This window comes from Rhamphochromis sp. 'chilingali', assembly GCF_963969265.1.
Source record: "Rhamphochromis sp. 'chilingali' genome assembly, chromosome: 19".
Classification (NCBI taxonomy): domain Eukaryota; kingdom Metazoa; phylum Chordata; class Actinopteri; order Cichliformes; family Cichlidae; genus Rhamphochromis; species Rhamphochromis sp. 'chilingali'.
The window spans coordinates 12,510,482-12,538,237 of record NC_137946.1 but is presented as its reverse complement, the minus strand read 5'-3'; the positions used below and the strand labels follow the sequence as shown (position 1 = coordinate 12,538,237).

At 42.3% G+C, this 27,756-nt stretch overlaps 2 protein-coding genes across 2 annotated transcripts in view; one reads left to right on the top strand and one right to left on the bottom strand.

The window, feature by feature from the left end:
• Positions 1-27,756, top strand: part of LOC308386962 (lysophosphatidic acid receptor 6) — a 222,117-nt gene that overhangs the window by 66,014 nt on the left and 128,347 nt on the right. The window lies entirely within an intron of this gene.
• On the bottom strand, positions 21-26,946 carry nyap1 (neuronal tyrosine phosphorylated phosphoinositide-3-kinase adaptor 1). The gene is made up of 7 exons (XM_080867775.1): positions 26,877-26,946; positions 11,865-12,102; positions 4,881-5,251; positions 2,995-4,794; positions 2,659-2,901; positions 2,087-2,193; positions 21-1,474 (listed from the first exon to the last, which is right to left on the bottom strand). The coding sequence occupies exons 2-7, from the start codon at positions 12,050-12,052 to the stop codon at positions 1,031-1,033; spliced, it is 3,153 nt and encodes a 1,050-aa protein (XP_080723901.1). The 5' UTR covers positions 12,053-12,102; positions 26,877-26,946; the 3' UTR covers positions 21-1,030.

Genomic DNA, 27,756 nt, shown 5'->3' with positions numbered 1-27,756 from the left:
AGCTTTTTATACAACCACACGTTATCATAGTGAAGATTTGCTGTATGTAAAAGTTTGCCATGATCATCTCTACACTAATTTTTTTATTTTAGTTGGGATTTTTTTGTTTGTTTTTGTTGTTGTTTTTTTTACAATACTGTATGTCTATCGTGACATGCAGAGAATGACACAGTAAATATGACTTCTTCAAGTCTTAGATATGTATTGTAGGCTAGTTGACACAAGTTTTAATTATGTTGCTCCAGCGTCGGGAGGATATTGCTATAAAATTGCAGAAACGTTGAGAAAGTAAATAGATTTACATTACAAATATGCAAACAGATACAGTAGGTAGCTTTTACTCCTCGGTGATGATTATTTGCATCCACAATGACAATCTATTGATACCAAGACATCTCATATACATTCACAATTTCAAGAAACACTTCAGCAACTTATTTATGAGTCTTGCCTTTTCTCATCCACAGAGTAGTTTTTAAGCGTGTTGGACACCTGCTTGTTGGCGAAAATACACAATTTATGTATCAAGTAGTCAGGAAGAAATTTGGCAACACCGACTTCAGAAAACAACCCGCTAATTATTAGTTAGTTGGCGTCTTCCTTTTGTAGCAATAATACTGGTGTTTTGTGGCAAAAAACATTAGCAATTAGAACACATTTACATAGTGTACTACATAATACAGAGCAGATACAAATCCAATTTGTAAGAAATTCATGTAGTTTGATTGTAATACTTCTTATTCTTCACCTCTTAATCAGCATTTTTTTTTTGTTTGTTTTTTCCCCAGATGGGTTCAGAGTCTCCAGTACCCTTCATCAGTTACTGTTCACAGATCAGTTTATCGCACAATAAAAATGCTATCAAGGGTTTTCTTCTTGGTCCATAGTCTCCCATTCCCTGGTGGTAATTACATCACCAAAGCCATTTAAAGAATTTTCTAGTTTCTATATCCATTTTTACTCTCATTCATAATTCTGCCATCTTCAGCTCATCTCTTCTAGTGCTGTACTCGCTGGCCTGACTTCCACGTCAGATAGCCGTGTCCCACACAACGGCCTGTGGCCTCTGGCAGGGAGGTGTGCCAGTTTTACGAGGTTCAGGTGTCCGTCTCCAGCTAGGGAGGATGGGCATGCTGTCCTGCTTGCACAAGCTTTTGTCAGGACGCCTGTGTGCCTTGATTTCTTTGCACAGGCAGCGCTTACGCTCGATGACTTCCAGCAACTTGCCGTCTCTCTGGGTCTGCGATGTGGATGGGGTGGTGACCCCACTGACAACAGGTTGTCCCTGTGCCAACTGGGCGAGCTGTTGGAACTGCAGCTGCAGGTGGTGCTGTTGCTGAAGCTGCTGAAGCTGCTGCTTTAACTGCAGCTGCTGCTGGTGTAGCTGAAGCTGCTGCTGCTGCTGCCGTGACACACCGGGACCACTGGGACTGCTGGGACTGCAGGGTACTTGAGGCTGGGCCAAACTATGCAGCTGAACGCAAAAGGGTTAAAAGTCAAGTTAGTGCTTTCATCTAGTCATTTATCACATGATAATATTTTCATTTATAAACCTACATGATTACTGCAGTGGTGTTACCAGTAACAGCTGGTCCTCACACATGTAGGAAAAAAAGAACTGCAGTTCCTGCAGACAGCCACCAGGATGCAGTCCTGCTGCATCTATTACAGTTTGAGGGAGGGTCAACCAGACACATGCAGACAGTCTCTGCAGCACACTCAAACTGCGTCAGCACTTGCTATGGAGCCAGAAACCGGGTGAAATGTGCTGCTAGAAGACTGCAGTTCACCTCTCAAAACAGAGTACAGCATGTTCTCTAACCCGCAAAGGCCTCTGATTTACTGATTGAGTACTAACCTACGTCATATACCTTTCTCTTTTTTTTTTTTTTTGAGGCAGGCCAGAACCTTATTCTGCTCAGTGGGCATATCTACCAGCTAAAAATAGATCTGCAGGAGCTGTGTCTCTAGCAGTAGGGGAAGTAATAATGAGAACAATATTAATGTTCACTCTCAAATCTACCTGGGATGACGGTAAAAGAAACTGTAGTTTTAAGGCTTGGTGAATATAATACAGTGCATTCACCTGATTCAAGGCTTCTCGTGCTGGTAGACTGCTCTGTCTCTGAACGTCTCCTCCACCCACCTGTCTCACTCCAGCAGCAGAGGAGGAGCGACCCAGCCGCCCCACTTCTGTAAGGAAACAAACATTACATTGTGTGCCTGGTAATGGGAGCAGATGGATAGAACTTCATTTCAGCACACAGAGCTATGTTATGTGGCTAGACTTTTGATCTGCAACACAAACTCATTGCTCATTATTTAAGGTACTAAACAGTTACTGTCTACTTACCAAAAATTAATTATTTTGGTGTTTATTCCTGATTCAGCAATTATTGTCTTTTCGAATGGTACCAAAATAAGATAAAAACAGGAGTATTTGTTCGCACATTCCAAGACAAAGTTACCGCAAAATGTCATAGAAAGGATGCAGTCGAATCCAGAAATGTGACAGGTCACAATTGTTAATATCCTTTTAATAAGGGGCTTACCTATTATATAAATTACAATATATTAAATGTTTAGACCTTATAACTAAATTCAATTAAAATATAAGCTTTTAAAAAAAACAAAAAACAACCCAGGGTGCCTCCCTACCTCCGTTGCGACAGGCAGGAAAGGTCTGGCAGGGAAGAGGCAGCCCTACCCTGGGCAGAGCTCTGAATCCTAGGCTGCTGTCAACACCGGCCAGTGACTCACTGTGTCCAAGAGCCCTGCTTGTGGACCCACTGAAGTGGACTGGGATGCCTGAATGGCCTCCCCGAGACCCTATTCCAAGCTCTTCCTTGTCCGTCCTTAACAGGGCATCAGCACTACCGTTCCATGCCCGGCCTTCATCCTCTGAAAGAGGGAAAAGAAAAGAATACAGGATTAATAGAACCTTATTTTTAATGGCATTTGCACTTTGTAATAAAAAAGCAACCTCTGACTTACTCTCTGTCTCTCTGCTGCCGTGACTGAAGGACAATTTCCTCTGCATAGGCCAGTAAGACCCGTCATCGGCGGATAAACTGGCACTGCTGTCCCAAGGCATGAAGCCAACTTTAGACTGAAGGGATGCAGACCCTCCATTGCTCTTGAACGCACCTTCACCAATACCAGTAAGACTCGAGGGCTGCTGCAGAGATGGTGTCTGAGAGCTGCCTCTCAAGCTCTCATAAGCCGGGGGCCTCCTGAAGCCACCGGAGGGGTAGGTCCATAGCAAGGGGCTGTCCGAGGAGGGCGGCTTGTACGCTGGAAGGCCGTGAGGCGTGTGAGAACGGAGGTGTGGGCGAGAGTGAGGACGCTGGGATGAGGATAATGGCGTGGGGGTTGAGCTGGTGCTGCTTTGAGGCGTTTGGCTGCTCGTGCTGGTAGTGATGTCCAACTGTAAAGAGTGTGGACCTCCATCCCTATCACGATCCCTTTCTCTGTCTCTGTCTCTTTCCCTGTCCTTTTCCTTATCCTTATCTCTATCCCTGTCTCTATCTCTGTCCTTGTCTCTCTCTCTTTCCTTGTCCCTGTCTCCTCTACCCCTATCCCTTTCTCTGTCTCGGTCCCTGTCTCTGTCCTTTTCCCTGTCCTTATCCTTCTCACCTTTGTCAGACTTCAGGAGGAAGCTAACTGACTTGCCCTCCTTGCCTGTACTTGAGGTTTGTGTCTGGACTGTGGCCTGGTTAGAAGCCTGGGAGCTGCTCTTGGTCGGCACAGGAGAATCTCCTCTTTCTGGCTTCCGATAGTGATGGTAGTGTGAGGGGCGATGGTGAGGGTGATGATGGTGATGGGAAAAGGGGGAGGTGGATTTAGAGGAAGGAGGCAGGGGCGTGGAATGACTCCTGGCTCTCAGTCCAGGAGCTGGGCCTAACTGGGCGTCTCTGCTGTGCTTGTCCTGCTGCGCTGCACTGCCTCCTGATGATTCCTTGGAGCCCGACAGGGATACAGGAATATTAGAAGAGGCCGAGGAAGAGGTGCTCGCTTGTGTTGTTGCGCTTGATGTCTGAGTTCCCATTTTAGTGGAAGCAGATGACTTGTTCTGCACCCCGACCCCACTGGAGGCTGCTGCAGGCTGAGGGAAGGCGAGCAGCGGGGGCCGGTGCTGTAGAAGATTGGGGAAAGGCGCCGGGATCTTTGTGTTTGATTCTTGCTCCGATTTATTCCCTTGCAGCAGATAGGGTGTAGGAGCTCGTGGCGTGTGGGGGCTGGCAGAGAGGACCTGGGGCACTGGGGTGGAGGATGCAGAGGCAGGCAGAGGAGATGAATGGGAGATTGATACAGTAGCTTTAGGTTTGGAATAGGAAGGGGAAGAAGAAGATGGGCGTGGCAGCGAAGAGGAGCTGCTGGCAGAAGAAGGTGTCACATGAAAGTGTTTAGAGGTTTTCAGTTTCTCGTGTTTGGGAGGGAGGTGTCTGTGGGACTCCCTGTCCTCCTGCATTGGATATTTCATCTCCTCATAGATTGCCTCACTCTGGTCTGAGTCAGAGTCCGGTGTTGTGGCCACAGGGGTTACAGGGTGGGGTGTGGCCGTCTGACTGTCTCTGGTGAACACTTGGCCCACCATTTCTATATAGACTGGCTCATCATCCCCATCTCCTGTCTGAATCTGAGAGTCTGATGCCTGAAAGGGCATTGATGTGGCAGAAGGAGGCACACGTGAAGGAAGAGGGTCAAAGGAAAGCTGGGTGCTGGGACTTCTCTTGGGCTTTAAAGGAGGCACCTTCTTTGTTCCAATCTCTCCAGAGTCAGACTTCTTCATGGCTGCAGGGAACAAAAAAAAAGAAAGCAATTTCAAAAGAACACATAATTTTCTCTGTAAAATATGCACCTGAAAACACATTTCCTACCATTCTTTTTCTCTGAGTGTTTTGCCTGGGAGTGAGTGGGTGGAGGCGGAGGTGGTGTCTCAGAAGGAGGTCCTCTGCTGTCAGCAGACGAGGAGCTCAGGCGAGTACTGGGGTGGCGTTTGGGTTTGGCTGGAGGGCAGCGGCCGCCGTGTTGAGATTGGGTGTCTGAGTAATCTCCATTCTCTAGACTTGTATCTCCGGCTCCGACAGCGTGGCAGGACTGCGAGCGCGGCGCCATGGCAGAGGCACAGGAGTGAGGGGACAGGTCCTGGGAGGCAGGCATGGTCATGAAACCCATTCGGAAGTGCCGTCGGAAAGAAGCCAGGTCTCTGACTTTGCCAACAGTAGCTGAGGGGTCATTTTGCGTGGAGCTGGAATCAAGGAACCGGGTCAAGAAAGTGTTAATGGAGGAAAAATACTGTAGCATGAAGAAATCATAGAGAGGTGTAAAACAGTCATGTAGTACTCCTTATACTGACCTCCCCTTTTCCTCACTCTCTCTTTGGTCTCCAGACATCGTCTTTGCAATAAAGAAATGCCTGCAGGGCGTCTGCTGCTGAGAAAAACACCCTGGAGGCTCCTTTACCTTTCTGTATTCCTCAATGTGTGCTTACCCTTCAGACACATTCAATTAGAAACCAATTGCCTTGTCATAAGCAAGGTACTCGTGTGCACTCTGCTACTGGAATTCCCTTAATTTTTTTTTTCACTCATCTCTCTCTTTTTTTTAAATATGTTTATATATTCAACCTACATCTGTTTTCTGCTCTCAGGATCACTAGAAGCATTTCATCTGTTACCATGGGAACAGTTGTGATTTTCTGGTGTTTGATACTTGCTCTTTGAAATCATCAATGACACAAGCTACTGCAGCAAAAAAATGAAACTGACAAAGAAAACAAAATCTGACAGAATACAGCAGCATTTCACTAAAGTGGGCAGTAGCTGGAATAGTATTTTTTTCTTTGGGGTAACTTACATATTTGCAGGGCATGTAAAAAAAAACAAACACACACACACAATATGTCTCTTATACAGTTAGCACAACAGGATTCAAGTATTTTTCAGCAGTCTGTGATCGAGCCTGAAGAGCACATCTTCACACAAAACACTAGTTACATTGTAAAAAGCAAAGCTGTCTCAGTCATCTTCTTCTTCTGAGAAACACGAGATAAGTCTTTGGCCAACTGAGATCGAAGTAAATTTATTTGCTTTAGTCAATAACATCATGAGCAAAACCACAGCACTGACACTAGGAAAAAACATTCACACGTGTGATAGAATTTTGTGTGTCTAATGTCACAGAAGAAAAACACACACAAAAAAAAAAAACAAGGAGCATATTTAGAAGGTTATATTCATATTTGGTCTAAATGTCTGATGTTGCACCTCTCATTCCTCCATATTTTGCTACGTAAAATGTAAATAGGCAAAAGCTTTCTTGACATTTCTTCAAGTAGTCTACGAGAATAGTTCTCCAGGCTTCTCGTAGGACATTCAAAGCTCTTTTTGGATGTTGGCTGCCCTTTGTTTTGATCCCACCAATTGTTCCCACACTGCTTCAATAGTGTAGAGGTCCAGCTCTGTGAAGGATAATCCAAGACTGATTGTGTGCCACTGTGTGTTTTTTTTCTTTCAGATGTGCTTTTATTGCACTGGCAATTTATTATTACTCTCATACCAAAAAATGAAGCTCCTCGTAATCAGATGCTTTCCAGAACGCATTGTATGGTGAATCTCAATCTGCAACAACATGGCTCTTTTGACTGCATCTCCAGCACCACTGGCAGCTCCAAACCAAGACAGTGCTTCCACTATGTTTTACAAATGACTGTAGACTCTCCTGACCAACTCTGTACATTTTAAAAATAATATGAACCAAAAATGACTAAATATGAATGCATATCCAATATGCAATATTTCAGTCACACAATTTCAGTCGTGTGTCCAATATCTCAGCCTTTTCTCCTTGTTTCCTGTTTCCTTTCCTTAAAAATTGCTTCTTGACAGCCACCATTCCACGGAGACCACTCCAGATTGTTTCAGTGAACAGTTTCAGTGAACAGTAGATGGATCCACTGAAGGGCCAGATGTACTGTATCTCTCAGGTGCTGTGTCAGGTCTTTGCTGGATTTGTTCTATTTTTTAGAGACATGACTTTCAAATACTGAGTGCCATAGAAGATTTTCAGGTCTGCCACTCTTCTTTTGTCATCCACTTGTCTAGTTTCCTCAAAAACATACCATGTTTTTTACCACACCATGCCAAGATGCGCCAGGCTTTCAGTGATTAACTCTTCGGGAAACAACTTGTGGTGCAAAAAATGCTATTTTAAGCCGAAATGTGTTATATTTGACATTTTTTCACACATTCAGCTAAAGAAATGGGAACAAGCTATGTGTTTCTGCAACAGGCTGGTAGTAACAAAGTGCCTAAAGACCCAATTTAAAATAGGTTCATTCCACAGTTGTATGTCATGTGCAGACAAATCTTTGGTTTATGTCTTAGGTTAAGTAGCTTTTTATACTTGAATGATCCGCAGGTCCATGTTAAAGGACTTAACACAGACCTTAAAAAAGACAAATGGAAACATCCCTCTGAAAATGGTCAGGTACAAGGAATGGACAGAAAAACAGAGGGAGAAAATGTCCAAAAAACAACTTTGGAAGACTGTGAGAAAGTCAGGAGAACTATTGGTCAAGACCACTTAAAGAAATAACAAAATGACAAGAAATTCTGGCTCCTTGGAAGCAAAACATAAAGAACTGTGTGTGTGGGAGGGGGATGCACTTGAGACTTTTGCACAGTACTGTAAATTATTCAGCCTAGTAGTTAATTGTGACATATAACTATGGGCCTTGCAGCGCTTTCTTTTAGTTCAGTTGCAATCCCTGTGAAGCACAGGAGACAAATGGGGCTTTCGATTTGCATTCAACATTTCAAGCAGCAGAAAATGCAATGAGGCTGCTCGTAGAGAAAAGAGAGGGTTCTGTTTTCCTTCTTCATGTGTGAGGCAGTGTGTGTTTATATAAGTGTGTTAGAGGAACAGAGTGCATTGTACATGTATCTTTGTATCCTTGAATGCCTGCAGAGACATGCTAGTGACTCTTCACAATCGACACAGATACAACAGGGCCAAATTAAGCCCAGAACAGAGGCTGAGCTGCTCTTTTTGACTGAAGTCTGTGTGTTTTTTCTTATTTCCATCTAAAAGAAGGAGCTTCCAACAGTTTCAAAATGAGACCAGACTCAGCGGTTCACAAAGTATCAGGACTCCCACTTCTATATTTGCTTTACCTTCCTTGCTGCTTCGCATTAAGCTCATAATCTGCGGGAGCTAAATGAGATCGATACCACCTTCATATCTGCATTTTAGAAATGAAGCTACAGCCAGCAGCTGGTTAGCTTATCTTACTATAAAGAGGGAGAAACTCTTAGCCCGGCTCTGTCTAAAGGTTACAAAATCTGCCTTTCATCACTTCTAAACCTCACTAAATGAAAATCTGTACTGGAGAATGAGATGAAGCTTGCCATTTCAGGACAATGAGCTCTTGTTAATTAAAGGCACAATATGATTCCTGTGCAAATGGGATTTTTTTTTTATCATGAATACAAGACTAACAGAAATATTGGTCAAAACAATTTCCATAAACAATCTTTATGCTGTAATAACATCCTCTGTCTTGCTTTTTCTTAATGGTATGATTGCCAGCAGATAAATTTAATGTCTTGATCCCAGCAAGCACTAGAAAGAAGAAGAAGGTGATGTCATCTGCTTCGCCCTTTGAACCACACCTTTGGTAGAACAGACTCTTGAATACTACCTCCATCTCCTTCTCAGAATGCAAGATATTCCCAAAAGCTTCGATAACTGTGGCGATAAAGCGTTCGCTGGAGAAATCCAGTTCATATCATCCTACCCCTGTAGCAGCATATAGTCCTGTTTCTAATTCACCTTCTCACTTGGAGGCAAGGTTTAAGAGCGGGTTATGTTTAAACACCTAAATCAGACCTGAAAGAATGTTATTTTTGAGAACATCAAATCTGATTCGAAGGCAAATCAGAGCAGTCAAGTCGTCTGTTGTTAAAGTCAGGGGTTAATGCTGAACTCTAAGCGTGTGTCTGTCCTCATTCTGTTGGACCTCAGTGACATATCTGACACAGTATGCGACACTTTAATTGATTGCCTTAAGTTATGGGTTGTCACCAGTGTGGTTTCAAAGTGATCCGATTCTTCTTCTGTCACCAGAAGAAAATGATACAAAAAGTGAAAGTGCCTTATGGTTTAACCAAAGCAATCAAAGGCAGTCATTGTGTATTGATTCTCTTAATGATATTATTACAGGGCTGTTTACTAGCATGTGAGAGTTTTAAATGCCCCTAAAGGAACTAAAGGATAAAACATGCCTTCCTTCCGTGACATTAAATAACCACATAGTGAATAATGTCTTTGAATTTTCCACAAGATGACAACAGCTGTCTCTGTCTGTGCGTGTCACTGTAGACAGTCACCTCTTCTTTTATGTTTTTTAAGTTTTTCTACTATCATGAGGCCGTGCTGACAGACACAACAAAGTGGGGGGTTTTTGAGAGAAATGAATGAGTTGTCTATTCAGAGCAACCTTTAAATATCTTTAACTGACAACTGTCGACCTGTTCAGTGTACCCCACCTCTCGTCCTATGAGTTGCCAGGCTTTCCCTCTACCAGACCACTAACACTTCCAAATCAGCACAAGAATTTATTAAAACTATTTACAGTTGTCACGACTGGGAATTGTTCATGCCTTGTGCCATAAGGAACTGTCTCTATTTTTAAAACTCATATTAAAATTCACCTATTTACCATTTGCATCTCCACAGCCGCCTGCACTTCATGTGATTTCTCTACTGGGAGCCTCGGGATGTTAAACTGTCTGTCAGTGCACAGCTTCCTTTATCCCTCCACTCTTTCCGTCTCCTTCTCTCTCCAGCCAGGTCTGCAGTTGCTGTCCTCCCTTAAGTCCGTTCGGTTTTCACCCCTTTTGTCCCTGTGCAGTTTTATCCCTGACCCTGTCCTGTTCGTAATTATCACCGGTCATGTCCCGCTTCCACCTCTGCTCCTCTGGCCCCACTCGGCTCTGCTTTCATCACTCATCGTGTCCCGTTGTCCTACTTGCTGCCCTACACCTTCACTGGCTTGATGCTGCCATGGCGTTGATCTCTGCTGCCAACACGAGGGCCTCCAATTACCGCCGTGAGTCATAAAGCAATGGATGGCACATCTAAACAAACTTGAATTGTTGTCTTTGATGCTCTCCTTCTCCTCTCGAGCACAAATAGCCCGAACCCCATGCTGAATTCGGTTAGTTATAGGTGACTCACATTTGAACAGCACATCCTTCCTTCTGCCCCCAAACCACATGCTCAGATACACAAGATCACTCACTCACAGGCTTTTCAGCACAATGCTGTCACGTGAGTGTGATGACGTTAGGTCTGTTTTGACCCTTTTGAAGAGTGCTTGAATTAATTTGCTTGTTTGGGGGTTTGATTCTCTTCTTTCTTCCTGTATCTAAATACAAATCTGATCTTAATTCTGATAGTCCTGCAAAAATAAACAAATTATACTGGGCTGAAAAATCACAGAATTATGTGGGACTTTAAATATCGTTGACATCGCACTTCTGTGCTGTGATTTACTATGATTGCTTTTCTGCTGGAAGATTGTTTTTAAAAAAAAGAAAGAGTCTGGAGGTGATGCATCAGCAGCTAACTGTGTTCTACTGGTGCACAAGTTATAGCCTTGAACACACACTGCACAGTGTTTAGCAGCAAGTCCTCAACGCTACAGTGAAATCAAGCAGCTGCAGAAGAAGTATTCAGTAACCTCATAGTGTGAAAATAAAAGATCTACCTATCCTGCACGTCTCAATCATGAAGCCAACACAAAAGTGCCTTAACGCTTACCCGCCATAAAGACAACATTTGATGCCCTCACTAATGTCTGATTCATTTTGTTCTGTAAGCAGGCCTGAAATATGACAGAATCCTCTCCGTTCAGAAAAGAGCTTTAAGGGTTATTCCTAGCAGGATAAAGAGTTAAACTTGTATTCTTTCTTATAGTCAGCAGGCATTCAGTGCTCTGTTTACAAAAGGAACTGTGACTGGGTTAAAGTCTATGGGAAGCAACACTATTTTGCGACGCTTTCAGCACTTTGCTTGTGAATTTGTGGTCTCAATAGTTGATTTGAAACCATATTTTAAATCAAACATTCAAAGAAAACATAGCCTACTCTATTCTATCTGTCAATTTTGTAACTCGTTTTTTAATTCACTGTAAAAAAAAGAGAAAAAAAAGCAAAAGTCCCAGTCAGTAACCAGCGTTACCTGAGGCTTCAGATTTAATTGGTGACATCACGGTGAATGTGTCCATCTTTGCCATGACGTCCATGTGCAGAATTATGTACTTAAGAAAAATCACTCATTTAAATTTATTAATTTTTTCTAAAATCTTTTTTCTTTATTCCTTGTTTACTCTTTTGCTTCTGAAAAGCTGCAGGCCTGCAGAATTTGAAGGGGGCGTGTGCGTGAAATGTACATTAGTCAACCTATAAATCCTCACACTTGCTTCTTAAAAAAACAGTGAAAGAGTGAATGGCCCAGATTTATATAACATGTTACTGCCAAAAACCATTTGATTTCATATCCATGTACTATAACACTGTAGTGTATGCATTCAGAAATTACGCAATAACTCAGTTTTCTCATTTCTATGTGTGCTTTTGGCCCGTTTTTGCCTTGTGCAATTCAGCTCTACTAATTTATCTCATCTAAAGACCGTATTAACTTCATCATGACCTGCCGCTATGCAAATCTATGAGATTCACTTCCAGGTGAACCCTTCTGACTTCACGAACAGTGGCTGGAATTACGATTTTGAAAATTAAACTCTGGATAAGAGGCTTATATTTCCACTGAACTGAACCCTATTGTAATCCACTCACCTCTTTTTACTTCCCTCTTGGTCTCTCTGCCTCCAGTCCAACCGGCTCTTACGATACAGCAGGTTCATGTCGCTGTGGGATCGCTCCTCCTCGCAGCCTATCACAGCGCAGTGTAGCCGCTTGCTTCGCCTCTCTATGTCACGCAGGAAATGCTCGACTGCCACATCCTGGGCAGAGCCAGAGCTCATGGTATAGAAGAGGACTCAGGGGATGGCGATGTATGTCACAGGCAGCCCTCCTTTAGACAAGAGAAAACAGGAGCTCATTAATCATTTAAAAAAAAAACCCCCCAAAAAAAACAAGTTTAATAACTTTCCAGCCTGCATGCAGATGACAAGATTGACAGTGATTACTTTGTTCATGCGGCAACATAAATAATCAACTCCAAATTACTGGCAAAAGTTGTAAGGGAGTCATTGCTTATCACGCTCACTGTGTCATAGTGAACAATCCTTCCCATTACTCTACCTGGCAGCCGTCATAGCGAAGACACGGTGATGCATGATGATGATGATGATGGAGGTTGCAGCTTTGTTTACCCCTGCCTCTAGTGTATCACATGAAAACTATTTATACTTTCATTATCCAGTTATGAATATTTGAGTAAGCATGGTAAATCAGCTGCAGAGCATCTTTGGCTGCAGGCCCTGGGATGGCCTATCTAAGCCTGTCTACTAGCCAGAAAGTAATGCGGTTTGTCATATGTAGTGCATGCACAGCTTCCTACTCACGCTCCCTCCATGTGAAGTCAGGCTTGTTGTGGGGCAGATATCTGGGAGTCCAACAGTGTTTTCATGTTGGAGAACGTGAGTGTGCAGCGCAATTGGCTAAGAAAAGAGCAGATGTCAGCTGATGCACGATGCTAGTGTTTTTCCACCATAAATAGAAATTGAATGTGTTTTGATGGTGGACACTCAAGTGGTATCGTCGGTGCCCCTGGCATCAGCATGAGTTAAACAGCTTTGCTGGGGAACTAAATTGAATCAGCCACTTTACATGACATGCATTATTAAGCTAAGCTTGTTTGCAGTGTAGCTGGTGAGTAATTTTAATGGTCCGCATTATCAGATATTCTCACAAAGCAGAAAACGGGGGGAAACAAGCCATATGAATCAAATGTGGTGGAACACATGCGAATCCAGTTTAATGAGACCCGATTTACAATTAAGGTCCTATGATGCTTCACACAGCATGAAAATACATCAAAAAGTATATATTGACACTTTCCAGCTGTGCTGTTGTTTTCCTAATTCTGTAGATATTTTCGATAACTTAAGCAGTTTACCATCGTCTGCACACCATTTTCACTGCCAGTGCAGTAGCTCGGCTATGTCTTACTATAAAGAGAAAAAGCACACAGTGAGAGCAGCAGGCGCTGTCACCTGGGCCAGGTGGCATGTTGATCTGTGTACCTGTGTGTGATTCTTTTGTCACAGCCCAGTGTGTCATCCAGTGTGTCAGCGTGGCTACTGCTATTCTTGTACCCCACAGCTCTGACCACAACCTCGACCGCTGCTGCTGCCGTGTTTGCTGACTCAATGTTAATTAGGTTAGGGAGCTGTGACTGTAGGTTGGGCTTTTGTTAAATGGAGCTTTGATTTTGGTTTCTAGGATCTGGCAGCTGAGTAGGCAGCCCCACAATTGTCACATTACACCCTGTGGGTTGGTGTACAATTAGCCAAGCTAAAAGAACCGAGAGTCCAGCATCTTATATATCTACAGGCAGGTTTGTGTCATCAGACCAGGCTGCAAAATATTGTTTTTACAAGCATGCAATACGCTCATATAGGGTGCCTGTTATTAATCCCCAGAGTCACTTTCTAACCCAAATAAACTGAGAGCGTTTAGGAAGTTGTTTCAGGAGCATCTGTAGGGTCAGGAGTCGCTTGAATTCCTCATTAAAACCAGGAGGCAGATGGAGCCATGATTCACGTAACTCAATCTGCATGCAACGCTGCAAACTACTCATTCATGCACATAAGCAAACATCACACACACATACTCACACACACACATATTCAAGGCCCCCATAACACCCTTCAAACACCCTCTGTGTGTATAGCAGTAACTGAAAAAGCTCCGCCAATATGACTACTATAGAGAAGCGGGAATTTATCGAGGCACATCATAATCACCTATGTAAAATATGACAGTGTAAAACATTTACAGTGTGATTTATGAGCGTAACAAAAGTTATGAGTGAAACATTATGCAGTCAGGGGATTCACTCTGGGTGTACATTTTGTGGTATCTCATGTCGAAAACCTTTCCTTCTATAGCTGCTACTGGATTCACAGCACTGGAAGGCTTTGTGCTGCAGCCCTCTGCCCTCCAGTCTCCACCTCAGCAAGCGGTCCAGCAGTGTTGTTTTACCTCGCTGTGAGTGAGACAGCAGGACTGCAGAGTGGACAGACACATCATCACACTGGCGTGGCCTCGATAAAAGTGAAAAATTTCTACAAAACATGTATGTTTGCGTTTGCAGAGGCTGGATAGTTAACATGTTGCTAACATGTTGTAGCAAATAATTCAATAATCAATCTGTGACAATAGGTAAGGAAATCAGGGAGGGGGGGGGGGGGGGGGGGTCAGGATTTTCTCAACACCATATTTTTGGCTCACTTTATCAGATATTTAGGAAACAGTGCACTATACATATCCTTCACTTTGTTTGGTTTCTCCTGAATACCAAAGCCATTCCAGCCCACATCTGTATGGTATCTCAGCACCTGAGCTGGACAGCAAAGCCTGAGAAACAAACAGAGGAGAGGAGGAGAAGAAGAGAGAGGCGGTGAGGAAGCAGTGCATGAGGATGGAGCAAAACGTTCAGTGGAAGAATGAGCAGCCTGAAACACACACAGCTAGGAGAGGAGGAGAGACAGAGGCAGCGGGAAATGGAGAGAGAGAGAGGAGGGGGCACGGTGAAAAATGGGGGAAACCAACAAAATAGAGAATCACTGATATAGCAACACGGGGAAGAAGACGAATATGATTAGGCGGGAAATGTACTGCCCAGACAGACTGACGGAGGGGAAGATAGAGACAGGGAGCATGGGAGCAGAGGGAATGTGCAAATGGAGGCAAGTGGAAGGGAGAGAGGATAGAAAAAAAAACAGTGAAAGGCAGCCAGACGACAAGAATGGGGGAGGGAGGTGAAATCAAGCCTCTCACACTAGTCGCTGTGTGTGGTCTCCTAGCAACACTGTCAGCATCTCTTCCTTAGCCGCTGAATATTCACAAAGCAGGACGTCAGCCTCATCATACAGGATGATCCCAGGGTTAAACTTCACTGCAGCTTCATTTGTACCTGACTCTCTCAGGATCAATAAATATCACATGTTTCTTAAATAGCACAGTATGTATCTTAGTAGTATCTGTACTGAGCTATACAGGGGCTAATATTAATCCAGGCAAATACACTCAAATGATAACGCTTAGTATTTTAAATCCTATCAAGCCAGATTTGAACCATTTTCTTTTTCAATGAGACAAAGATTAATAAAAAATACTTAAGGTGAGAATATACATACCAGCTGATATACTAAATACTGTAAAGAATTAAACACCAAAGTAGGAGGGATGTGAAATCCCACCTCCTTCTTCTCAAATAGCCATCACAAATGTTTTTACAGTTAAACGCCAACTTTCACATTGGCTGGATACACATTATTGGGTGAAACAGCTCATTACTTCTTTCAGCCCAAACCATATCAGCTGTTTTTATGTCTATGATTTGCTTCAGTCTGAAATACTTAACTCCAGGCACAGAAATCTATTCAGTTTCTTATTATGCAGGAAATCTAAATCTGATAGAGTCAAGGCTCATTTAATGTCAAATGTAAATGATGACTTGTGTTGAGCACTTTCCTTAACAAGGTAACATCTGGTGAAGAGATGCTTTTTAACAATCGAATGAAACACTCATTTATAGTAAACATATTACAGCATGATACGAGAGCTTCCGCATAGCACTAGGGCACTAAATACATTATTATGGGGGGGGGGGGGGGGGGGGGGACTACTACATGATCATTTAAAGGTTATTATAAGTTTAAACAATTTTTATAAACTCCCTGCAAAGCAGAGGAAAAGGGATTTAACAAATTAATCCACCAAATCATATCACTGCACATATTTTTAGAGCACTATAAAATGCTTAGAGTGAGATCAGATACAAATCTAATGTCTGCAAGGTAAAGCCACAAGCCAGTTTACTTTGGTTATCGGAGCTCAAAAGACAGAAAGTGGGGGGAAAAGCAAACCTGATCTGTGTCCAAAGATAACAAAATTCCCCAGCCACTTCCTCTGAAGATCACTAATTAACACGCTATATCACATTTATTTATATAGTGTGTTTAGAGGTGCTGGCAGGCATTTTTTTTTTTTAGCATAGTAAGGCTTGCTGTTTTCCCACTTCCAGTCTTTGTGCTAGTCTAATATAGCAAGGTTTTTTAGCAGGTTTTTGGATCTTCCCATGAAAGAACTCTCAAAATATTTTGTTAAATTTGGTTAATTTCAGCAGAAAAATATAAAGAGACGGCGCGTGGCAGAGCGACGAGCACTGGTCAGTTGTCGAAAAGTTGCCTTTTTGCAAGTACAAACATGCTTGCAAATATATTAATGGCCAGATTTTTCTCACGCTTTCTGTTTACAGAAACTGAACTTGCAGTGGGAAATGCTGTCCTAAACATTTGGTGAGTCAAATCCTTTAATAATTTATGACAAGCTGTCCACCTTTAACGCATCTGAACGCGGGAACAATGTCACATTCATAAATTCTGCTGTTTTGGGATCAGAAGGAGAAGATGTCCATTTGGAGCACTGATAAATGATTCATGATCAGCTCAAGAAATACTTTGCACGTGTTGTTTCTCCAGAATCGGGGTTAAACTTGTTTAATGTCAGGTTCAGTCAACCGCCCGCTGTGTAGGACCTGACTTCGGCTCTTAAACACTTAAAGATATTTCTGCCTTTAAAATCAAAGACCCTTTACACTCTGGCCAGCTAACCTGCAGGCCAGAAAACACTCCAATTGACACCTATTGCTTTGTGGGCCCGTGCACAAAAACAAATCAATGTAACCCTTCCTCAAACCAAAACAATCACTTAAAGTAAAACCTGTGAATGTGTGAGCCTGTGCATTGTGTGACTCACAAATTTACGTTTGTGTGCGGTGTGTGTGTGATGGGAAGAATTCTCTCAAACCACAGTCACTACTTTCATCTGAGGGTTACGGGGGTTCAAGCGTGCCTTCGGCTTCCCTTCGTGCATTGCTGTTGTGTGCTAAATTCTCTACAATATTGCATTGTGCAGTGAGATGCCTGTGGATGATGAGAATGGACAGGAGGAGGAGGAGGTGGAGGAGGAGGAGGAGGAGGAGGAGGAAGATGTATCATTTCAGGACAAGGATGGAAGGCTGGTGCATAAGAGATAGAGAAACGTTCGAGATGTCTTTCTCATGTTTTGGGCATGAAAGAACTGCAAAGCAGCTATCAGGAAAAACTGGGATGTAAAAAAATCAAAAAACCCTCCAAAACCCTTAATGACAAAGTCATTGCTTCAAAACATTAAACACACAGAAGACACATGTACACTCACTTAAAAGTATGTGAAGGGGCACTTCGCACACTTTGGGTTCTCCTCCTCAGCGTTGTTCAAACTGAGTGACCACTAAATCTTTCATGGAGCGCTACCAAAAATATCCCACAAAAAGCGCTTCCCTGATTCCTCAGGATACAGCCCTGAGCCACAACAAACGTTCAGAGATGCTCAATGTATGCACCTATTCGCCCAAGAAATAAATCCACTATTGTTAGAGCAAACAACACACGGATCGTGGATAGAAAACATGACCAGTCACAGCTGGTCAATAATAAAATAATTGCAAAAACAATGGAAATAATGTCGCTGCAAACGATGTCTTTCTGGTCAAAAAGAGGCAGCGAGCCAATGACCTCCCAATCTCCAGCTCCCACCTCAGCTCGCCCTTGCCTTCATCATCTTCTGCTGGAATCTGCAGTAACCAAGGTGACCCACTGCACTTAGCATACATGAACACTTAACAGCTTGCACATTCGCAAGCATTTACACAACACTGGGCAGATTTTCCTTCGGTCTGCAGCTTGTTGTTCTATCACATGCATAAAGGGTTGTGGGAATATCAACTCATACCGCAGAGATAAGATTCAGAGCAGACTTTTCTCCGGCAGCGGCATGTGGACGCTGACAAGTGCCGCCACTAGATGTGCTACAATTTAAAAACCGAGCAGGGTCCCTTTAAGTTAGTCTGGCTTTCGAAGATTGCATTAACAAAAAAACGAGGGAATTCACATCATATAGAAAAATGTAGTCTCTGTTTTGTTTGTCTTTTCATCTGGCTGTTGAAACCCAGCCTGTGAGATATAGCGCCGCAGGGACAAGAGTAAGAACTGTGGAAAAGGGAAGAAAAAAAACTCCTTAATGCTTCCACTTGTGCATGAGGGGAAGAGCTCCACTCCGCAGCTGCACACGCTTCACTGAGCCAGCATCCTTCTCTACCCAAGATCTGACTCATTTTCGGATGTGGATTACCCTGCAATATTGTCTTCCTGTTAGTTTCTTCAGCTTAAAGTCATATATTTAGATATCTAGTTTACAAAATTATCGTGAAAATATCCAAGTAGATAAAACTCAAGATGCTCAGTTTTGAGCATCTTGCCTTTCTCTGTTAGGTAGAAAGGCCTGTTTTTCAGTAAATTATATCCCTTTGCATGTTTTATGTATTTTATAACAGCCAAAACCAAAATAATCTGCAGCTCTGTGGGTGTCCCTTCCCCAAACATGACAAACCTTATAAACTATTCAGCAACAATTAAGCAAACTCAAATAGCCCAAAGCAAAAAAGGATCAGCTGAACATCACTAAAAGCTACACATATGATTTGCCTCACAGCAGTTCATGGGCTTGACTCACATCTTCCCAGAGCTAACGCATTCAAACAAGCAAAAAAAAAAAAAACAAAGAAAATTTTTTTGCCTCTGGCTAGAGAACAATGTCCAGAGATAGCTGCAGAAGAATAAAAAACAAGCATGAGGACTGAGGTGACCTCTATTCAAAAATCAAATCAAAACATCGCCACACACAAGAAAGCATCAGAACTCTCCCCCAGTTAGTCATACTGGAAAAACAAAAAACCTGCATGTCAGACCGGCCTTCGTTTGATTGACAGATGAAGCAACGGCAGCGTTGGTGTGATTAGCAAAGCCAGGTAGGCCACAAGTGGTCTTCCAACATTTGAATCAGCCTACTCTTCGTGCTCAACATCCCCCGATAAGCGAGTCATAGTGTAGGCTGTACAGGATAAGCACACACATGCCCACACACACACAGCTCTCCCACTCATCGATCTCATTACAAACAAATCATATCTCTTAGGGACCATGTTATGCACCCCATAGTGTTCAAGAGCAGGACAGTAACTCACGACAAGAGGGTTTTGTAACACATTAAGACATGACAAACTTTACATGATGTTAATAGCTGGTAAAAAAAAAAAAAAAGAAAAGAAAGAAAAACACACACACACACTTAACTGCCAGCTCTTTTCTGTCTTTGTATAAGGTGAATAAAATCGCAACAGGGACTTTTTAAAGGTGTTGAATCAGGTCAAGTATGTCTGAGAGCTTTTCAAAGCCGTGCAAACTGAAATGAAAGAGAGGTGGTACAGGTGTGTCGTCCATACAGGTATGATTGTACTACGCTATATAAATACAGGCCATTTACCAGGCCATTTTACTGTACTATGTATGACTGTGCAATGACAATAAAGAGTTATCTTATCTTATCTTATTGGCAGGCTTTCAGCAGGGGGGTCTCACTTGAGCAATTCCTATTCTTGTCATTCCTGCTGCTCACTGTACTGACAGTGATGAAATGAAAAGGCTATAACTGGGGCAAATGGCAGGTGATGGCAGATTACACACTGCAGGGGGCCCGATGGAGGCAGTGCTTTCATACGCTGTACTCGCGTTGTGGTCGCGTTGGACACATGGCCAGAAAAGGCAGATGGAAAAAAAAAAGTCACTTATAACAAGATGATTGTGAGATACGTGTCCAAAAAACAGGAGTGTGATTAACATCCTCTGCGTCCGCTTTTGATGTACCTGCTGTACGTCTTGCTCTCTTGCGCAATAATGCTCAAAAGACTGCGAGAAAATGTGGCGAGCTGAAAAAGTGCCAGCTGGATTTTGAACTAAAATGCTCAAGCGTTTAAACTCGTTACAGGGTTTAAAATACTGACTTTTAAAAAATGAATTATTTCTCAAAAGAAAACGGCCCAGATTGGGGCAAAGATAAAATAACCTGCATGATTCAGAATCCCTTCCCCAATCCCAACAACTCATATTGCTTGTGGGACCCCCCAGCATATTTTTTGTGTGCAATTAGCTGGAGTTCCTTTTGCTGCCAAGTAGCTGAGCAGCAGCAGTCTTTTCTCTTTTTTTAACAGGACAAGGCAAAATTGCTCTGACATTTAAAAAGCATATTTAAGTTACACTACAATTAGAATTTACATTTCTGAATGTGCGATCGCCAATTTCCAACACTGCTGTGCTCTCAGTTTTTGCTGGTTTACGATGACCTTTGGCAATGTCACAGACAATAAATTATCACTGTGAGACACTCCTAAGACCATCATGTCTCCCCATCAGTTTGAGACCCACTCACTCACACAATACAGCGACATGTGGAGGAGCAATATTTGCGGAACATGATACGCTTTTGATTGTTTGCATCACACAACTGCCCCGATTAACACGTTTCTGCCTCCTAATCGTTTAGCAAACATTAATGAAGGTCTCTTGAAGGTCTTTAGCATAAATGTAAAACATTAATGAGACCGGGGACATTAATATAACACTATGGACCACTTTGGTCCATTTATGCATGCCTAAACATGTATAATTTCAACAACAAAACGAAAAGAAAAGCTGCATTGTGTCCCTCCTGTAATTTCAGATTTTGCCAATTACTGTTCCAACATAATGACCCTGAAATGACTTTGCTAACAGCTTCTTGCCAAATAATAATAATGATTAAAATAAAAAAATAAAAAAATTTGAATGGCTCATAAAAATGTGTAAATGTGTAAACTTATGTTTTGATGAAAACATCTGCATTTTGTTTGCATTTATTTATGATGCTGCAAAGACACAGATGCACACAGGCGGCTGGTGATTAACGTGGCTTGAGCCTGGCGCCAACAAGAGAGGAGTGACTGCTGGCTTCTAACTTTATTTATTTTGCATGGTACCATGCAAATGACTTTGAAAGGTTTAATGAGAAGAAAACAGAGGGGAAATGAACAAAGATGAGTTGCCTCAAGGAAATCATTACCACACATCATTACTCTTGACTACACACTGCAGTGAAAGTGGATGCTCTAAGATACTCACAATCCAGAAAAAAAGCATTTAAATGGGGCATTTAATTTAAATTTTCATTGGTTAATTTGCCCATATACATTCAGTCATCCTCCGGTCAGACAAGGGACAGACGTCTATGAGCTTTTAATGTGAAGAGTCACAAAGCAACAGCATCCAACAAAGTGGACGCAGAGGGACGTCCCAGATAAAGCACCGAGGAGTCATTTGTAGCGCAAAATAATAGCCCCACCTCGTCCCTCAGTGCGTGCAGGGTCTGCCTATTATTCTATTATATTTTGCTGTGTTTTTGTTTTGCTTTTCAGAACCTGTATTTAGAGCAACACAGAAAAGAAGAGTGGCCAGTATTTCAGTCTTCTCTACTGAGAAAAAAAAGGAAAGAATTTATAGTGGGGGATGAAGATGAAGAAGAAGAAGCTTAATGAGAATCAATTTAGGGTTCTTTTATTTCTGTGTAGTCTTGGAGTAAAAGGGGAGGAAAAGCAGAAGACAAAGTGGGGCAGTCATCGAACAATGTTCAGGTCTGGGTTTGTATCCAGGACATGGTTTGTAAATGGCATGCCCTTTAATCAAGAAGCCGCTAGAGACCTTTACCTTTAGCCCTATATGTACTCCTATACACTGTGTCTGCTTAAAATAGCTACATGAAAAAGTGAGTCTGATCTACAAGCAAAGGCTTTAGTGTTAAGGTTTGACGGGCACTGGTGATATACTGGTTTAAAACTGAACCAGGAAGCCTGGTAAATTTTTATTTTATTAAATTTTTATACAGCTTTAGATTAAAGTGGATCTGTTTTCTGTTTCCTTCTTTTCTATAAACATATACTTTTACATCGGGGGAAATCACAATAAACATGGCCAAAGTTTGAAATAATGAGATCAGCATATGTCGGTGTTTGTTATCCCGGTGAGGCACAAGCTCGGGCTTGAGACAGCTCTACACACTTTCTATTCTACAAGAAGTCAGAGAGAGGGGATATCCCATCTAAGGCACACGGTTCTGGCTGTAAGCACCAAAGTCCCACTCCCTTCTGCTCTGAACTGTCTGTTTAAAAGGGGCAGCCAATCAGGACAAAGCTAGCTTAAAGGGAATCCAGATCTAAGAGTAGAAATATGGACCTGGAAATGAAAATGTTGCATTGACTTTGTGACTTTTTTCCAAGTTTAAACATTAACCTTCCTGTCTGAGTTTCGACAAACAAGGGGAATAAACCTTAGCAGAAAAATAAGGCCCAGACTGGTCCTTTTGTGGTGTCCTATGGGATGTGTAGACATTCTTATGAGGGCCTATCACAGGATATCCTCTGCTCTTTCAGCTGTGAACATTTTTTAATCAGTCTCTTAGAGTTCTCATTATTTAGCAAGGTCAGCGCGACATTATGGCCAGAATTACGCTACATTAACAACTGATAACTGTCGTATTATCAGTTATGTGACACAAAAACAGAATATCAGCCTCATCACGGGGTCATATATTTATAAACCAGAATTTTTTCAATGTGACAAAAAAGAAATACGTCCTTAAAGATTCCTGATTTATAAGCATATAAAGCCTTAATGACTTTTCTTTTAAACCCACAGCTCTCCTCTAGCATATCCACAACACAAGACTCAAGAGAATATCACAAACTTTCCTCAAAGCATCTGAATCTCCCTTTGTTAAAGATTCCCATCAAATATAAACTGACACAGGAGTGCCAGTAAAAATACAAAGAGGATATGCTGTCATTTTAGAAAGGAGCATGGGCAGTAACAATTAATAACATGGATTTAAACTGATACAACACTGCAAAAATCTTAGTTTGACCAAAAGGTTTTTTAAAATGTGTGTAAACCATAATTTTACTGTTAGATTTTACAAACAGAAGCTGAAAATCTACCTGTTTGAGAAGCAGGAACACGTGAATGTGTAGCATTATTTCACTAGCTTACCTTAAAAAATGAGTTAAACATGGATCAACATCATATGTTGCTGCCGTTTGAGAAAAAAAAATGATGTTCAGCTGTAGTATTCTTTTGGTTTTTCATCACTTTTGCAAGCATTACATTTGTTGAACATATACGGGGGGACGTGAAGATGAGCGACAGAGGTACAAATGTGGCCAGACTTCACCCGGGAAACCCACTGAAAAGATGTGAACTAAATATACACCAAATAAAGAGGAAGAGTTGATCAAAATGCACTTTTTTAACTGTCTGCAGTCACTCACATTGATCACAGTCTGTAACAGAGGAAATCGTGGTCATTTCTGATTCCATATGTCTCATGTTCTTCCTTAAAAATAGCACTGTATGCTAACATTGCCCACATTACACTATAGTATTACTTTTAACAGCATGCTAATATTCAAACTCTAGGGAAACAATCTGTTTTGGTGCTTCAGTTTAAAAAAAAAAACAACCATTAGTGCTCATGTAGACACGGGTATCTACTCCACCAGAGAAATGGGCTTAAAATGTCAGCATCTGCCAAGTCTGTCTCTCATCCATCAGTCCCCTCACTCTCTGTGTTTCTTTCCTATTAGTCCCCTCTCCTCTGTGGCCACGCATAGGCCATCCCTCATCCTCACTGGATCCAGTAATTTCTCATTCGTTTTTAAATCAGACATGATGCACACAGCGGGCTAGAGCAGCTGAGCATTTCCATCCTCTTGATGGAAAGAAGCTCAAATGCAGTCAGAATCTTTCTTTCCTCATCAAAAACACTTGGGACTTCCTTTTTTAAATTATTTCCGTTAGTAAATAACAACAATAACCTCCGCTCAATTTCATTTCTTCTTCAAGTCTTTTGCTATATTTCATGTATTTTTTAAAAGCTCTAAATATTAATTTAGTGGGATAAACCTCTCTGGGATTGAAGGGCATGAAATGAAACCCACTCTATTTAATTCCCACCACTTCCTGCTTTTAATACCACAATAAAATGACTGCGGCCCGCAACGCAGAGCTGCCACTTCCTGTTTTTAATCACATTTCGCTACAATCACATTTTGAGATCACTAGGTGAGCCCGGCAGTCAGTGACAGGTGGTCTGAGCACCGGTTTTCTTCTGCATGCAAAACACACTGCACAGCATGCGTAGCTCATAGCCTGCACTCAATGACCCCAAAGTCACAGCTGCTCTCACCCAACCCCGATCCACTCTGTAGCTAGGAGTGGTTAAGCCAAACTGCACAAGAGATGCTCACATAACTGACCCTGATTATGTGCATCTGTTAACCTAAGCTAGATTTAAATGAACGTATAGGAAGATTTTGGTCTTATTAAGCTCCAAGGTCAACTGGGACTGGCTAGTAAATAGTGTCAGTCTCAGTTTCAAGCAGTGAAGTATTCAGTCTTGCTGGTCCAGCATCTTTAAAGGCAAATGATTACATTAATTGCACATTCAAAGGGGAGGCCTTCATTATTCATGTTGGGACTGCTTTGTCCTTTTTAAATGCTTTTATTTGTTTTGTGGCAGGCAGTTAATACCTACAATAAACTGTATGGATATTCCATTTTCTTCCAACATAGCTTCCTATCTGTAATATTTTGAAGCAGTCTAATTACAAGTTGTTTTTTGGGGTTTTTTGTGTTTTCTTGCCTTTCTTCTTCTTTTTAGGGTGGACTGTGACGAAGAAATCTCTCAGCAGGAGTGCTGTTCAGAGGCTGTTTAGAGGCTGTCACGCCCGGAAGGCGGGTGGGGTATGGGTTGAGGGGGGGAGACATTGCTGACTAGCCTTAATTTTGCGTTCAATTCACAACTTCTCGACGCTTTTGAATCGTCTTATGGAGGATCTAAGGAAGAACACTGCGGCAGTTGATCGAGTATTAATCACCAGATGGCTTTCCCTTTAGAAAAGAGAAAGAAATCTAGTGATGTGGCTCCCTCCATCCAGACGCCTGCCTCTCTCTCCCGCACCTCCAAGACGCGCCAACACATCCTCACCTGGATGCGCACAAACAAACGCACACATACACACACACGTCACCCCTATACTCACAATCAGAGTATTACCGCCCGTTCACACACGCACGCACGAACGCACACTCAAAAACACACAACCGTGCTGCATTTACGGACTCGTATAATCCGTAAACATGCAGATGTTTCCCATCAGGGCCATGCAGATTAAGACCGCCAAACACTGCCGCCCCTGTCACCGCTGTGCTGTAGATATTTTGATTAACAGCGCCGTGCATGCTTCAGCATCAATAGTCAGCTGATGCGGGCTTGTTTTCTGGTGAAATATTTATACGGGGATGTCACGACTGTACACGAGCTGTGGGTTGTTACTGCGTGGCGATGTGGCGATATCTGCACGGATCTTTTACGTTTGGGGCTAAAATACGGGCCTCGCATTGAATGACGCGAGCCGCGAGGCTTCAAGGTTGAACAATTTGGCTAGTGAACACACGGCGGCTCGCTGTCACCCGTGCACTCTGGTGAAATTTACGCGTAAAAATGCCCGACGTCCCTCCGCAATATACCATGTTTTCATTTGCTAATAAGGCAGACCATAACCACCATAACCACGACAGCTCTCTACGTGGGCTAAACGATTTTGTGATTTATGCAGCAAAAACAAAACACAAATGAAGGTGTGATACCTACCTTGATAGCTGTAGAGTCTACGGCTGGCGCAGAGGTAGACTGTGCCGATCGCCTAAACCAGTTGCCCAGACTCGTAAAAAAATCAGACAACAACAAAACCACGCCGGTTGTTGATGACACAGCTGTCTTGGTAAACAGAAGGGAAGGGAAATGAATCCTTTCCCAGATGTGTCAATTGACGTGGAAATAAAAAATTAGATATTCAGACGCCGATCACCGGACTGACGCCTTTTCTTGACGTGAAAGGTCTTCCATTTTTAGGGGGATAAACGGCGCACTGTACTACCGAGGATCGCTGTAGACTGGCCGGTGCGAGATCTTATTGAAAACCAATATGCAATTCAATGCGACGTTAAAATGCTCCCCAGCCGACATCATCCTTGTGTCTGTGTTTCTTTCAAAATCATCCGCAAAAGAAACACGCTCACAAATGCGGGGATGAACAGAAAGAAGAAGAAAAAAAAAACGTCAAAACAAAAAATGCGCAGATGTCAGCGCGCTGTGCTGGTTCAAGCGCTGGGCATCCTCACTGAGCATTCGCATCCATATTAATATTCATACAGTACTTCCTGAGAGCAACCCAGTGGTTGTTTTGAGAAAACTGATTCCTGTTATCCTGCTATTTATCGCTCAGTGAAAGTGAAAGCCACAGAAACTGCTCATATTAACAGCACACTCATTAAATGTCCTTACTTTTTTTTTTAAAGGCTTTTTATGCAAACAACAAAAAGCCCTTTTATTTCACCAGAGTGCTGTGATGTGCAAAAACAAAGTCAGCCTGCCATATAAAACATTGTAGGAGGATCGCGGTGATGTAATGGAGGATAAAATACTATTAAGTATAAAATAAGCTCGCCAAAAAGCCCGCGCTGAGTACCACAAAGTAGGCTAAGCCGTCAGAGGAATATTAACATTTTGTATTAACTGCCTCCAGATGACCATGCAGTGAAAGCAAAAAATATTAGAGGACATCATAATATTAAATGTGAAAATACCCACTGTTTAGTGCAGATATATTTTCTTTCATATTTCCCGGTGATGTGATCAAACACTGGCATTTTCCTTTTTCTTTCTTTTTTTTTTAAGGTCGTTGTCACATGACCAACTAGCCAACACATGGCCTGTGTGAGGCTGACACGCCCCCTAAAGTCAACGGGAGACTATATGGGTGACTGGGTTGGAGTTAAAAGTGAATCTTTCAGATATCTAGATTAGGAGTGCTCCCTCTTGAGAAACACGCTGTAATCATGTGTATCGGTGGAATCTTTGGACTGCCACAAGTGGAGCCGTGAATCCAAAGTCCAAGTTTAGGTTTGATTAAAACTTTTCTAAATATTGATCAGTCACTGTGTTGGATGTTTATGTCATATGCATCTATCGCTGTTGGAGCCTAAAGATGATCTGCTGGGATAAAATCTGGTGTTAGCCCATTTAGGATTAATCTAACTTAAAAGCACATGCATGCTGACCGTACACCTGCACCTGACACATTCCTTAAAAGTCATGTCCATAACTAACAGATTATTATCACTGTTATCAGTCAACAGTGATATTGCAACATTAGCAGCATAGGTTCAGAGGCCCAACCAGAAGAAAATCCAAGCCTTTAATGTGCAGTAGACAGGACATGAAACAAAATAATCAAATTTTTCTATGTTTAAACGGCATGGTGCTGAGCCTGGACTGGCCAGTACAGTAGCAGATGACAGAAACTTCTCCACTGCACAGGATATATAAAGTCAGTGAAATAGAGATGGACCCAGTGGGACTTTAGCTCTTTATATGATTAAGGATCAGAGCAGTTGAGTGGTGGTTAGTGTTATGAGAAGTGGTGTGGCAGTATATCTACAGTACTTCAAATGTCTGCTTTGTGTTTTGT